Below are 15310 nucleotides of genomic sequence, written 5' to 3' on the forward strand. Positions count from 1 at the left end.
AAAGTTCAAGGTCAAACATTTTTTATGCACTTGAATAGTTCTCACAAATACGTATCATCATATTAGTTTGATAAAAATATTTGAATGGTTTATTTAAAACTGAGCTAAACACTAATTTAACATAAATGAAGTTAAGGTAAAAGGAAAGGTCAAGGTAAAAAAATGTTGATGCAGTTGAAAAGCTTACATCAGTATGTATTAGCATTTGAAGTTTGATAAAAAAAATATTATGAATGGTTTCTATAAAACTGAGTTAAACACAAATTGATAAAAGTGAGGTCAAGGTCAAATGAAAGGTCAAGGTCAAAAATGTTGATGCAGTTGCATAGCTTACATCAGTATGTATCAGCATATGAAGTTTGACACTAATTTAAGACTAGATATCATTGAGATGGTGGCCATCTCAAAGGGCCCCGCTTTCAGCAATGAACATGAAAATGTAAGGTAGTTGAAAAGGGATTATTTTGAAGAGGAACATTTGTGTACTATTAAGAGATGTGTTGGCTTCTATGTCATCCTTGTTATAATAAAAAATGGCACAAAAATCACAAGTGCTCCATACCCTCTATCAAAATAATGGCACAAAAATCACGAATGTTGCATATCCTCTATCAAAATATGGAAGGAAGATCACAAATGTTCCATACCCTAAGTCAATTGGTAAAGTTTGAGGCTGACTGTACTTAAGGGAAAGAAATAATGCACCGAACAAAGATTTTTAACAGAGAGGCTATTTTTGACCTTGACCCTTGACCTAGAAACTTCATTCAAGGTCACTGCACATCCATTGACCAGTGGCACTCTGTGGGTGAAGTATGAGCCACACTGGACCAACAGAACAGAAGATATGCTCCGAACAAGGATTTTTCATATAATTCTGCTATGACCTTAACCTTTGACCTGGAAACAAGGTTCAAGGTCACTGCACACTCTTTACCCAAAGGCACTCTGTGGGTGAAGTATGAGCCAGATTGGGCCAAGGAGAGAGAAAATATGCTTTGGACAAGAATTTAAACAGAGCGACTAATTTTGACCTTGACCCTTGACCTAGAAACTTTGTTCAAGGTCACTGCACATCCATTGACCAGTGGCACTCTGTGAGTGAAGTACGAGCCACATTGGACCAATATGAGAGAAGATATGCTCAGGACAAGGATTTTTCATATAATTCTGCTATGACCTTAACCTTTGACCTGGAAACATGGTTCAAGGTCACTGCACACCCTTTACCCAAGGACACTCTGTGGGTGAAGTATGAGCCAGATTGGGCCAAGGAGAGGGAAGATATGCTCCGGACAAGTGATCTCGGACGGACAGAAGGACGGACTGATCACTATAGGGCACCGGCAGAGTGGGGCCCTAATAAAGTGCCCCACCACAGCATGATACGCCCATCAAATATTGTTCAATTATCATAAACAGTTTAGGGTGCAAGAAAATCATGTCAACCTTAATTCAAAGATTTCCATGATTTTTTCATTCCTTATAATATATTTGATGTTTATACATTTCCTTAGTGCAGGCACTAATTATAATGAATTTCTCAACTGGTTGTGTTAGACCTTGACAAATGCCCCCCCTTATCTTTCATATTTATTTGATATTTTCAAAAAAATAAATGAAAATATCATATTAAACAATATCAAAATAGTCTTAACAATTTACCAAATTAATTTTGAAAATAAAAGGCCATATGTTATAAACTGACAAGCATATTTTCTGTCTTATTCCCAAAGGATACAGATAAGAGCTGCTTGATCAGAGATGCTCTAACAGAAATGATTGAGTCAGCTAGCCTTCCTATACATTGAACTCATTAATTATAATCTTTAACTGGATGCATGTCCTCTCATTACTCCCAAGGGATGAATGGATCTGCACTTTCTCCTTTAATAGTCTGTATTGTAATAAATATGCATATTTATGTCATTCCATTGAAAACAGATTTTTTTTAACTTATTATAAAGATTTATAAAAAGAAACAAAAACTTGTAATCTTGATGCAATATTTTTAATAAGGTTACTGCATGACTCTTAGATTTGTAGGAACTATCTACCATAAAACAATTTTTTTTAAAATACTTGATTTTTTTTAGATTTAATGTCAGACTGGTTTTAAGCTGCAGTTCATACTGACAAACAGACAAACCGACATGCCGATTCCAATATCCCCCCCCCCCCCAAGATATAATTAGTTTTAATTATATTATACAATATCAAATTAGTTTATTATACAATATCAAGTTAGTTTACTTTTCACCAAATTCATTTTAAAAGGCTAGCTAACTAGATTCATTTAATCTAATGCTGATTCCTTTGTCCAATTCCCAGGAGATATAGATAACACCTGCTTGATCAGAGATGTTCTACCAGTTAGCTCCTCACACTAAAACTCATTAATTTCTCTCTAATTTGACATGTAATTTTCTGTTATCAAAATTCTCCTTGACCAGTGCTTGATGATTACACCAATGGGAGAGGTGGAATTTCTCTTATAACATTACATTTGTTAAAGATTGCTGTAAAGTATAAGATGAAAAAAATAAGTATTTTCTTGATTTAACATTTTTTTTAATAAAGATACTGCAACATTCTTACATTTTTGGGATTGTGCAATTTAATACTATAGAGACACACTTTTTAAAAAAAAATTCACTAAATTAAAGGTCACAGTGACCTTGAAATAGGTCGTGACACACCTTCTACCTAAGATGCATAAATTGGCCAAGTTTGATGATTCTAAGTCTAATAGTTTTCTAGTTATGAGCCAGACAGGATTTTTCCATATTTGGCCATAGCATCTTAATTAAAGGTCAGAGCGACTTTCTTTTAATGTGCGACACACCTTCTACCCAAGATGTATCAGATGACAAAGTTATATTCTAGGCCTAATAGTATTAAAGTTATGAACCGGAAACGAGAAAGCTAACAGATAGACAGACGGACGGATATGAAGGCTATAACATAATACATCCCGTCTTAAGATGGGCATATAAAAAGTGAGGTCAAGATCAAAAGAAAGGTCAAGGTCAAAAAATGTTGATGCAGTTGAATAGCTCTCATCAGTATGTATCAGCATATGAAGTTTGATAAAAATATCTTGAATAGTTTCTTAAAAACTGAGCTAAACACTAATTCAAGAAAGGTGAGGTCAAGGTCAAAGGAAAGGTCAAGGTCAAAAATGTTGATGCAGTTGAATAGCTCTCATCAGTATGTATCAGCATATGAAGTTTGATAAAAATATCTTGAATGGTTTCTTAAAAATGACACTAATTTAAGAAAAGTGAGGTCAAGGTCAAAGGAAAGGTCAAAGTCAATATATGTTAGCACTCATCAGTATGTATCAATGTATGAAGTTTGATTACACTATCTTGAATGGTATCTTTAAAAAATGAGCTAAAGACTAATTAAGGAAAAGTGAGGTCAAGGTCAAAGGAAAGGTCAAGGTCCAAAAATGTTGATGCAGTTGAATAGCTCTCATCAATATCTATCAGCATATGAAGTTTGATAACACTATCTTGAATGCTTTCTTTTAAGCTGAGCTAAACACTAATTTAGGAAAAATGAAGTCAAGGTCAAAGGAAAGGTCAAGGTCCAAAAAAGTTGATACAGCTGCATAGCTCTCATCAATATCTACAGCATATGAAGTTTGATAACATTATCTTGAATGGTTTCTTTTAAGCTGAGCTTAAACCCTAATTTAGGAAAAGTGAGGTCAAGGTCAAAGGAAAGGTCAAGGTCAAAACATAGGTAATCAGAGATTACAGAGCTCACCTCAACGAATGTTGTCTTTAAGTAAGGCAAAGTCCCACACTAAACTAATGATCTAGTAGTGTGCATCCCTAGATGCAACATTTATGCAATTTTGGTCTGAAATGGCTTGCAGTTACTTGGGAATGGACTTATCTAAAAACTTTAAACTAGTCACTCATCCAGAAAATGCAAGTCAAATCCAGCATCTGGAGCAAGTTTGAGATTGTTTGTCCTTTGATGCTTCATCCATGCAAGTTTGGCACAGATAGGCCTTATATTTACTAATTTAGGAAAAGTGAGGTCAAGGACAAAGGAAAGGTCAAAGTCAAACATAGGTAATCAGAGATTACAGAGCTCACCTCAACGAATGTTGTCTTTAAGTAAGGCAAAGTCCCACACTAAACTAATGATCTAGTAGTGTGCATCCCTAGATGCAACATTTATGCAATTTTGGTCTGATACGGCCTGCAATTACTTGGGAATGGACTTATCTAAAAACTTTAAACTAGTCACTCATCCAGAAAATGCAAGTCAAATCCAGCATCTGGAGCAAGTTTGAGAGTGTTTGTCCCTTGATGCTTCATCCATGCAAGTTTGGTACAGATAGGCCTTATAGTTACTTGGAAATGAGATCTGCTCCAAAAACTTTAACCTGGTCACTCATCCGGAAAATGCAGGTCAGATCCAGCATCCGAAGCAAGTCAAGTAGTGTGCATCCTTAGATGTATCATCCAAGCAAGTTTGGTCAACACAGGACTTACATTAACTTGGAAATGAGATCTGCTCCAAAACCTTTAACCTGATCACTCATCTGGAAAATATAGGCCAGATCCAGCACCCGAAGCAAGTCCAGTAGTGTACATCCTTTGGTGTATCATCCATGCAAGTTTGGACAAAATAGGGCTTATAGTTACTTGGAAATGAGATCTGCTCCAAAAACTTTAGGCTGGTCACTCATCCGGAAAATGTAGGTCAGATCCAGCATCTGAAGGTCCAGTAGTGTGCATCCTTAGATGTATCATACATGCTAGTTTGGTCAACATAGGACTTATAGTACTTGCAAATGAGACCTGCTCCAAAAACTTTAACCTGGTCACTCATCCGGAAAATGTAGGTCAGATCCAGCATCCAAAGCAAACCTGGTACTGTGCATCCTTCGGTGTATCATCCATGCAAGTTTGGTCAACATAGGGCTAATAGTTACTTGGAAATGAGACCTGCTCCAAAAACTTTAACCTGCTCCAAAAACATTAACCTTGTCATTCTTTAACTGAAATTGCAGCATCTGAAACCTTGACTGGTACAATGAAACACACTAAAAGCCTAGATATTCTTATGATGAATTTGTTTACCAAATTTCATTTCAGTATGTGCTACCACTGCAAAGAAATTGAACGGAAACTGCAAATAATTGGAATTTTTCTAAGTCCAAGGGGCATTACTCTGTCAAAAATTGCTCAATCGTACCCAAAACAGAACTTGACCTAGACATTCTCATGATGATCTGTATACCAAATTTCATCCTTCTACTCTTCAAGATTCGAGCTGGATATGTGGACCAAACAGTTTTTTCAGCACTCCTATTGGAGACTTTGAATTAGTGGATCCAAAGCATGATACCGAGATTCGCCCAGAGGTAACCAGCAGCAAGACTGACACAATAGACGTCAAACAGTCAATTCAAGAGGCAAAGCCATCAACTTGTCAGACAGAAGTGTTTTCTGAAAGGTTCGCTAGATTTTCTAGATGGGACATGCTTGTAAGTGCAGTTGCCCACTTAAAGTTCATGACTAGACAGTTTCAGAAAAACAAAGACAACTTACCTGATAGTCCCAGTGACCCAGAACTCTTGAAGGAGAGTGAGTGTTCCATTCTAGCATCTGTCCAGAGAGACGTGTTCAGTGCAGAATTTCGGTGTATACAGGATGGCATAGACATTCCCCATTCTAGTACAATCAGACCTTTATGCCCAAGAATGGGTGCAGATGGGCTGCTACATGTTGGTGGACGATTGAACAATGTGTCTGTTGATGTGCTAAATGATAACTTGCGCAACCCTATTATCCTACCAAAGAACCATTATGTCAGTTACCTCATTATACGTCACTTACACCAGAAGATATTTCATCAAGGCAGACACTTCACGGAGGGAGCTGTACGTTCCACTGGATTCTGGGTAGCGAGTTCGAAACGGATGACTACTTCAGTGATAAAGAGCTGCATTGTATGTCGTAAACTTCGTGGACAACCAGAGTGGCAGCATATGGCAGAGCTTCCGGAGGATCGGTGTAGACCATGTCCCCCATTTTCTTGTGTGGGTGTCGATACTTTCGGTCCATGGCCTGTTGTGCATCGTCGAACTAGGGGTGGAAGTTCAAGTCAGAAACGTTGGGCTATATTGTTTACTTGTTTTGTGACAAGGGCCATTCACATTGAGGCCATTGAAGAACTTACCAGCGGCGCATTCATAAATGCTTTGAGGCGTTTCATTGCAATCAGTGGTCAAGTCACGCAGTTCCGCTCTGACAGGGGAACAAATTTTGTCGGTGCAGTAAGTGACCTCGCTATTGATGCTGAATTCATAGAAAATGGTCCTGTTTCCAAGTTCCTGTCAGATTCCTGGATTGTTTGGAAATTCAACCCCCCACATGCTCCTCACATGGGAGGGGCATGGGAAAGACTCATTGATGTTTCAAAGAAGATTTTGAATGCTATGCTACTGGATCACAGGCAGAAAGACATTACACATGACGTACTGATTACGTTTATGGCCGAAGTGTGTGCAATTGTTAACAATAGACCGTTAACAGATGTTTCGAGTGACCCGGAGGCTCTGACACTACTTACCCCATCGATGCTTCTGACAATGAAGACCAAACAGGACATCGAGCCTTTTCCGTCATTTGGTACCAAAGATGCTTTAAAGTCTACATGGAAGCGCGTGCAAGTGTTGGCCGAAGAATTTTGGCATAGATGGAAAACAGAGTACCTACATAACCTACAGCATCGTAGGAAGTGGCAAGGTCATCCTGTGAATCTAAAGCCCTGGGACTTAGTCCTAATGATGGAGGATGACTCTCTGCGCAACGAGTGGCCCATCGGGATCATACAAAGAACATTCTCTAGTCAAGATGGAAAGATCCGTACAGCTGAAGTTGCAGTTCGTAAGGACAACAAACGTGTCGTGTATGTGAGACCAGTTACTCGACTTATCACCCTTCTAGACACTGATTGACACTTGAAATCTGTGTGATTTAATGGTAACAAGATTTGTTAGGTCATGATTTGTGTATCAGTTAATAGCTCACTATGTATAATGTCAGATTATGTTTTTGTAGTTTATGGTACAGAGTGAATTGTATCTTTAATATTTTTGGTAGATAAGTGATTTTAAGTAAAATCAGAGGGGGAGTGTGCCGCTCTCATTTCTGGTAATTATATTCCGATTGGGTTCGGTATCTTGTTTTTTCTGGTAATGGCAGCCATGTGGTTGGGCTGTTGTTTTCGCTGTTAATTTTGGCGAAGTTGGCCTCTCTAAGGCCAGGTAAAATTAAACTTTAGATTCTCATCCCCGCCCGCCCCTCTCAAAGTGCCCCGCCCCATTGTTTTTTATTTGGGTTTTTGGGTTTCAAAAGTATTTACATGTATTTTTTACTCAGCAAGAATCTGGGTCAAAATTTAAGAGTTATCTCCCGTCTGTATTAAAAGTCGCGTGGCGCTATTTATAGCACAAAAGTCATGGGAAGAATGGAGAAAAATCGGCAATAAAAGCAGTTTAAGATAATTTGCCAGGATAGAGAAGGCAGAAAAGCAAAAATAACATAAATACATTTAGATACCATCAGTGGCATGAGCAAGTTTTTAAAGAGATTTTAACCAAGTAAAAACAGATGAAGAAAATGACATCTGGTCAAGGTATAACTTAAGTTGTATGTGATTTTTTTTTTTTTTTTTTAAAAAGATCGTCGGCAGACGTTAGAGGATAATAATGCTAAGGAAATAGTTAATCTTAAAACTGTTGAGCATAGGCTTTTCAGTAGAACATTTTACAGTTTTAGACATCCTGTTTTGCAAAAATGACATATTTTAATGTTGAACGTGTCAAGTCTCAAGAACGAAAGTATGAGGACAGTGGAAATCTGTGATATTTCACACAAAACAAAAGGAGTTGTTGATAAAACTAAAAGGTATTTGGAGAAAGGCTGATGAGAAGTCGTAACTACTACATACAGCATATGCAATTTATTGGGATCCGCACCCCATTTTGTGTGGCGTGTGCTGTATCTGTGTACTTGAAAATTCATTAATAAAAACTATAAATATTAATATTCTATAACAAGAATCTTCGATAGATATTTAAAAGAATAAACAATAAAATATATTCATATTGGCATTAACATAATGTGAAAGTTTTGTGTAAGAAGGGCGTTATGTAGATATTTTCAATAATAAGAAATAAAAAATAAAATCCGCCCACCCGCCCCAATTTTTTAGCAAATTAGGATGAGAATCTAAATTTTAAATTTATGTGGCCTAAGGAGTAAGTTTTGTATTGTTTCACTTAAATTTATATCTAACTTGACAGTTTTTGTCTTATAGTATAATGCAATATTTCTTATTCTGTTTAAATTCTGCAACTGTATTGTTTTGTATAATCGCGCATTTTCAGCCTACGATAGGCATAGGCCTGTTTAGCTTACATGTCCAAGTTACACATTTAAATTTGTATAATTGTTTTGGATATTGATATTTTGTCAAACTCTTATTATGATTTTGTACTTTGAAGTTTTTCACCCTCTCGCGAGGATTGGCTAATAAACAGTACAATCTATACAGATGTTTTGCACTCTTCCTACATGCATAGGAATCTCAAGTAAGTTTTCCAAAGTCTATCAATGGATAAGTTCATTGGTTACTTATGAAAGGTGACACGGGTTGACCCTTCATCAGTGACATTTACTCTTGGTTCTGGTATTACAGTGATCTGACTACTCTGACTTAATTTAACAACAATTTTGCTTATATATAGTTTTAAATTATAACTTTATTTGATAGCACATACTAAAGTAATGGTGATATTAGTTTTGTTATTAATTCTCTGGCTGTTTTTGATAACCCTATTCCCTAATAATACCTGTACAGAATAAATTTAACCACAACTTCTCTTTCTTTTATAGAAAGATGGATGATACATATATTACAAGCTATCTGGATTGCAGTTACTGGTGTAATCTATAAAATTTTGCAATATGTCATGTAGGAAATGTAGTATTATAAAAATGTTTATAACTTTTCCAACATTCACCTGGCTATTAAAATGCAGGTAGGTTAAATAGCTACTGTATATTCCTTATTTTACGCGAGTACTTAATATCGCGAAATGGCCCAAGGGCGTCAAATGGCGAGAAAAATAATTCACGACTCGGTGATTTACCTAGAAATTTTACATACATTAAAGCACCATGAAATAAAAGCGAGTAATTTTATTTTGCGAGTGGTGCTTCTCGCGTAAATACGCGATAATTTATTCCTTGCGTATATTTAGGAATCTACAGTATACTTTATAAAATATTCCCAAAATTGAGAAAAGTATATCAAATTGAATATGTCACTTTAAAAAGCTGTATTTAAGTACCACTGATATGTTTATGCTATTGAAGTTCTATTTGATGCATAAGGTTAAAAACAACGGTAACCTGAGTATAATACAATAACTTAGAGGATCCATAGAATATAAAATAAAATGGTAGATGAAGCTTTGTTGGCCAAAAGCAAGAGAAATAGGATGATCAGGATCAATGAAATAATTAGTCTAATATTTAGTAACAACTCATAAATTAAATTCTAATCTATCCCTCATTTAGCACTATCACCATGCAGACTGTTATCAAACTATTGGTGATTCTGTACAATTGTAATCTCTCACATTGGCCTCTCTTGATCTTTGAAGAACATATTAATAAGTTACTTTTGTCTCATTTTTATTATTCTATTATTTACAAGTCTAGCTGATCATTAAAACTATGAAAGTAGTTTTTGTATTATACAATAAAATTTTTTGCACAATTCTCTTATTCTATTAACTTTTCAAATACATTATTTATAGTGATTAATTATCAAATTAAAGTGAATTGCAAAGGGGAATAACTTCTCTCAGTAGAATAAATAATAAATAGAGCCCTGCCCAGGACCAGAACACTTGACCAAATGGTCCAGATGTTCAGAAATCTGGTAAAAACACCCCTGCTTATTAAAACTTTTACTTCGTTTGCCTTTGATATGCCAAGGAGCAGAGAAGATTTTCAAAGAAATAATGCATTTTCACTACATGTACCATGACTACAGATTCAACACAGCTCTACCCTAACACCAATACCCATGATCCAGGGTCATGCATTTCACAAATTTGGAAGAGGTACTCTCATCATCATAACTCTGCACTTATTTGAAGATTTTCAAAGAATTAACACATTTTCACTAAAGGCAAAACTATGGAAAAAGTATCCAAATTCACAGAAAACTCCTAACTGTATTTGTACAGTAAATAAAAAAAAACACTCTCTCAATATGGAAGAATATCTTATGCTTGAAAATAGTTTCAAGAATAGACAATTGCTAACTAAGTTTCGAACGAGTGACCACTGCCTACTGATTGAAACTGGTACACATAAGAAAATACCTCGACAACAAAGATTATGCACTTCATGTAATGCTGTTGATGATGAATTTCATTTCTTTTTACAATGTAATTTGAATATACAAGCAAGGAATATACTTATAAAAACCATGTTAGATAATTGTTCCTCATTCTATCTCAAATCACCCATACAGAAACTTGAATATATACCGAGTCCAACAATTGAAGTTATACCAGCTGTTTGCACTTTTAAAAAACAATCATTAGAATTAAGAAATAAAAGGTCCACATCGGTGTAACATATAAGGAGTAAATTACTTAAATTGTGCCTATTGTATAAATACATTCATTGTTCTTTGTTTTTTTTATTATATGAATTGTATTGCTTGACCCATATGGGTGTATTATGCAATAAAGAATTATTATATTATTACTATACTACCCCCCCCCCCCCAAATGAGAAAAACAAAATCCCCTCGCCCTGGGACCACAAAGTTTTAAAAATTTTGTAAGAAGTACTATACACTTAACAGAATAAATGCATTTTCACTACATAATTAAAGAGCCCACCCTAACACCAGAACTCCTGACCCAGGGGCCATGGAATTCAAAATTTTGGAAGAGACACTCTTGCTCATCATAACTATATACTTAGCTAGTTTATTTAATACCCAGGAGCAGAGAAGATTTTCAAAGAATTAATCCATTTTCACTATATAATCAATAGAGCCCCACCCTGACACCAGAACCCCTGACCCAGGGGCCATGAAATTCAAAATTTTGGAAGAGGCACTCTTGCTAGGAGCCATGAAATTCACAATTTTGGTAGAGGGCTCACTGCTTATTACAATCATGCAAACAGTTTGACTGCTTGATGTCCAGGAGTGAAGAAGAAGATTTTTAAAGATTGCATTAATTTTGGTGGTTTTAGCCCCACCCCTCAGGCCCCGGGGGGGGGGGGGGGGGGGGGGACCCTGAAATTCACAATTTTTGTTCCCCTTCACCCATAGATGCTATATGCAAAAATTGGTTGAAATTGGTTAAGCAGTTTCAGAGAAGAAGCTGAAAATGTTCAAATGTTAACGCACAACGTACGACGACGGACAAAAACGGATAGCAATAGGTCACCTGAGTGACTCAGGTGACTTAAAAATTCGAAACTATTTTTATATCTGTGGCAAGTGAAAACTGTTTAGGCCATGTTCTGGGTTTTGTTTTCTAGTATACATGGTATATGCAATTCATTTAGAAGAACTTGTTGAAACTAATGAAAGCTTACATTTTATATCAGGTTTGAAAATTTATGACACTTCTTTGTTATAGCTGCAGTTGGGATGGATGACCAGAGAGCTACAGTGCCACCCATAGAAAAGAAACTGTATTTATATTGCAAACAAAAAGTTGTGCTCGGTTCTGTATTAATTTCTCAAAATTCTTTACCTCAACTGCACAAAAGTTTGATTTTCAAAAGATTGCTTCAAATTAATCTCTATCATAGTGGACATCTGCACGAAGCGTCTTGGATTGAATTATATTTTGCCACCCACTATGGCAGTATAAATTGATGATTTTTTTTTATTCACGTCTCAGGGGAACTTAGAATATTCACAACGGTTATGAGGAATGTTTTGTTGTGGAAACAGTAAAAGAATATGTTAAGAACACATGGATAGTAATATTTTCAGATGGCAGTTTGAAAAACACAAATAAATAGGAGGAAAAAAACAGTGCACTTTCTGAGTGCAATAAATACAAACTTTTTTTCAATGGGGGCACTGTAGCTCTCCAGTCTGTCAATATATTTTTTGATGGAGAGCTACAGTTCTCCAGCTGCTTCTTAGTTTACTTTCTACAGCTGAAGTTTCAGACGTTTTGTCAGTGTAAATTTACATTACATACTGTAAGAACATTGATGAAGTCAGATTTCCCAATTTAGAAAAAAAAAATTAACCAGCTCAAAAGGAGATATGCCACCCATTCATGGATCCCCCTGAATTAGGGGTCGCTGAATTAGCACCCTCCATTATATACTGTATGTGTTTATATTTCTGTCACACACAGCACCTAAACCAAGTTCCGAAAACTGTACACGGTTTTACGGACTTCAGTTTAGGTAATAGTTTAGGTTCTAAACATATGGAAAAAGCACTAGAATTAGAAAATTTATCAGCAAAGATTAAGTTAATAAAATTCACTCGACAAAGCCATGAGTTAACGTTATCTGATTATAGTGCTCAATCGAGTGAATTTTACCAGCTTTGTTGATAAATTAAAAATTTCAAATTCCGGTGGGGAAAAGCAGAAACATAAAGTTAATTACGTCTCCGGCAAAAGTGATAAACTTACATCCACGTTATGTCGCCTTCTCAGCTCAGACATTTTTAGTAGCCTACTTGCATTACATAAATTATCATTACGCACTTTTTCATCGAACGACATAGGAGGGTATCCAGTCAACTCGTACCCAAACCGACTCGTACCCAAACCCAGAGTCACCCAAAGCTTAAATGTCAAAAATTAAATCATAAAAAGAAACAATTAATTGTTTTCAAGGGTAAATATATAAGTTCGTATGATTCTTGTATTTTATCTCTTAATGTATATTGTTAATGACTATATAAATAGTTCTATTTTCTCTGATTTTGTCACACTAGGCCTAGTGACTGTAAATCCATAGGTGTTGCTAAAACGCGGAACGGAAAACAGAAAGGAACGGAAAACGGAAAGAAAATATAAATGTGCGGGGAAAAAAAAAATTAGTTACATCTGAAAAGTTCATTCACGTGTATTTGCGACTTTTTAAAAAGATATTCTGAACCCAGTTCATAAATTATAATTACTTAATACCTAACATATCAGCAATTTACATGTATTACATACACCGAAATCTAAAAAATATATTCCTTTGTATTGATTTATAAACCTTTTCACAAAATATCTTATACCAGCAAGTAAGACATTTTTTTCCAGGTCTCTAAGAACTATCTAAATTATCCTAAACTGTAAAATTCATATAGTATTCTTACACTGCAATACATTCTTTATGGCGAGCGCAGCGGGCGGCGCGAAGCGCCGCTCGTCACTGCGAGCTCTAACGACAACGCCTGGGCGAAGAGAAAATTCGGACTACTGCACATTCATTCAATAGAATTTTTTTCCGTAGTAATTCTGACCCACAATGCATCGCTTCTTGTTCTCGCTGCTAACTTCGTTCACGCGGTGACAACAACTAAAAATTCACACAAAATAAACTCACCTTAAGGGTTTGGTTTTGTGTGCAGCCAAGTGAGACTCACTAAAAATAAAAACCTTAATATCTCAAAAATTAAGCCTTGCTTACACTTGAAAACTGGTCCATGTCATCTTCATAATGAAAACAATCTCTGGGTATATGCAGCTTAATTGACACTTGCAGCAGTTTGCAGCTATGAAGTGCACAATACACCTGCAGGACTGCACAGCCACAGGTTTTAGTAGTGCACCAAAAAATCCAAAAAAATATGAAATAGTTAAAACAATTAAGTGGCTACAACTATTTGTGAAGAACCTTTGATTTAAATGTAAACTCACTACAATAGGTACATTTCTTTAAATGCATACTTGTTAGTTAAACAAGAAAATGTTAGCCATGAAAGTAGTCCCAACCACATGGCAATGTGTTAAAAATAGAATTAAAGAGACTCAGTTTTGATCTAAAAATAGCACTTTATATGAAAGCCCAGATGTATCTAAAATATTACTCTATGGTGTGTACAAAACACAGGGAAATTAATGTTAGAAAAATGATTTTCTTCTTAAAAAGTATGCCAAATAAGATGTTAAAAATCTGCAGGGATAATGGAAGTGGGCAATTTAAATAAGAGGCCTGGCCCACAACATTCACTTGAGTCACCTTGGTGTTCTTCAGATTTCTAAGACATTCTTATCCCCCTTAATTCTCATAAAAACAAATCTGAGCTAATACTGTGGCCCCACCCTGGGCCATAAGGCCATGTCTAATCCAAAACTGATTCCACAACAAGAGGATATTTCATTATCAATATGGCTAACATGGCTTATATGTTTTCTAAAGTTTTTTTTTTCACATTTATACATGCATTTACCAATTTATATGTAAAATCTGATCTCAGATTTATTTGAAGAAAAAAAATGAAAAAAAAATACAAATAGGGAATATTTTAATATTATTATAATAATAAGTCAGGCAAATGATTTTGACCAACTTGAATCTTCACTTCTTGAGGATGCTTGCATACATTATGAGTAAATCATTACCTTGTTGTTCATTAAAGGACAATTTTTTCCTATCTATTCCCATGTCAAACTTTGATACCCCTATTTTAGGGTTTAATTTTTATGGATGACAGATGGACAGACACCAGAGACTCTTTGATCAGAAAAAGTTCAACAGAGCCTCTGCTCAGATGAGCTAAAATGTAAATGTCTTTGATTATTGTAAAAAAAGTCACCAAGAAGAACAAAAGAAAAGGATGATAAATGAACTTTTTTTTTAATTCTTAATCACTTCCAGGATATTATATTTCTTTTAACATGTTAACCAGTATATGCAAGTTTGACTATTTTTTTGTGAAACTTTCTTTAAAGATATAAGGTATAATTTTATAAATAAGCTTCAATTCTAACAATATAACTCTAATATAACTCTCTAAGATATTTGAGACCTGTGTTCTTAGCATGGGTTAGATAAAACACTAAAACACTAAACACAATAATATCCTGTATCAAGATCCCAAAATGTTCTTCATTGTAAACTCGTGGAAAGTTCAAATATGTATTTTTGTTTGGTCATCATATTTTCTTTTTCAATGATGTTTGGAAAGTTCAAAGCATTTGTTCATACAACCATGGAATCAAAAATATTAACTTTCTTTAGTCATATCATATGAAACTTAATCACAG

At 35.3% G+C, this 15310-nt stretch overlaps 1 protein-coding gene across 2 annotated transcripts in view; it reads right to left on the reverse strand.

The window, feature by feature from the left end:
- LOC133190571 (phosphatidate cytidylyltransferase, photoreceptor-specific-like) overlaps window positions 1–13443 on the reverse strand; it is a 217557-nt gene extending 204114 nt beyond the window's left edge. The window contains exon 1 of one of the 2 annotated variants that reach the window (XM_061326273.1): window positions 13417–13443. In XM_061326273.1, coding sequence (XP_061182257.1) covers window positions 13417–13428 — 12 coding nt within the window. In that variant the 5' untranslated portion in view covers window positions 13429–13443. Of the gene's footprint in view, window positions 1–12736; window positions 12819–13416 lie in introns of those variants that run through there. The other variant, XM_061326272.1, reaches the window with a different exon arrangement.
- Between the last annotated feature and the right edge of the window lie 1867 nt (window positions 13444–15310).

This window comes from Saccostrea echinata, unplaced genomic scaffold (assembly GCF_033153115.1).
Source record: "Saccostrea echinata isolate AGI-Se365-2 ecotype Australia unplaced genomic scaffold, CSIRO_AGI_Sech_v1 ptg000022l, whole genome shotgun sequence".
In the NCBI taxonomy this organism is placed as follows: Eukaryota; Metazoa; Mollusca; class Bivalvia; order Ostreida; family Ostreidae; genus Saccostrea; species Saccostrea echinata.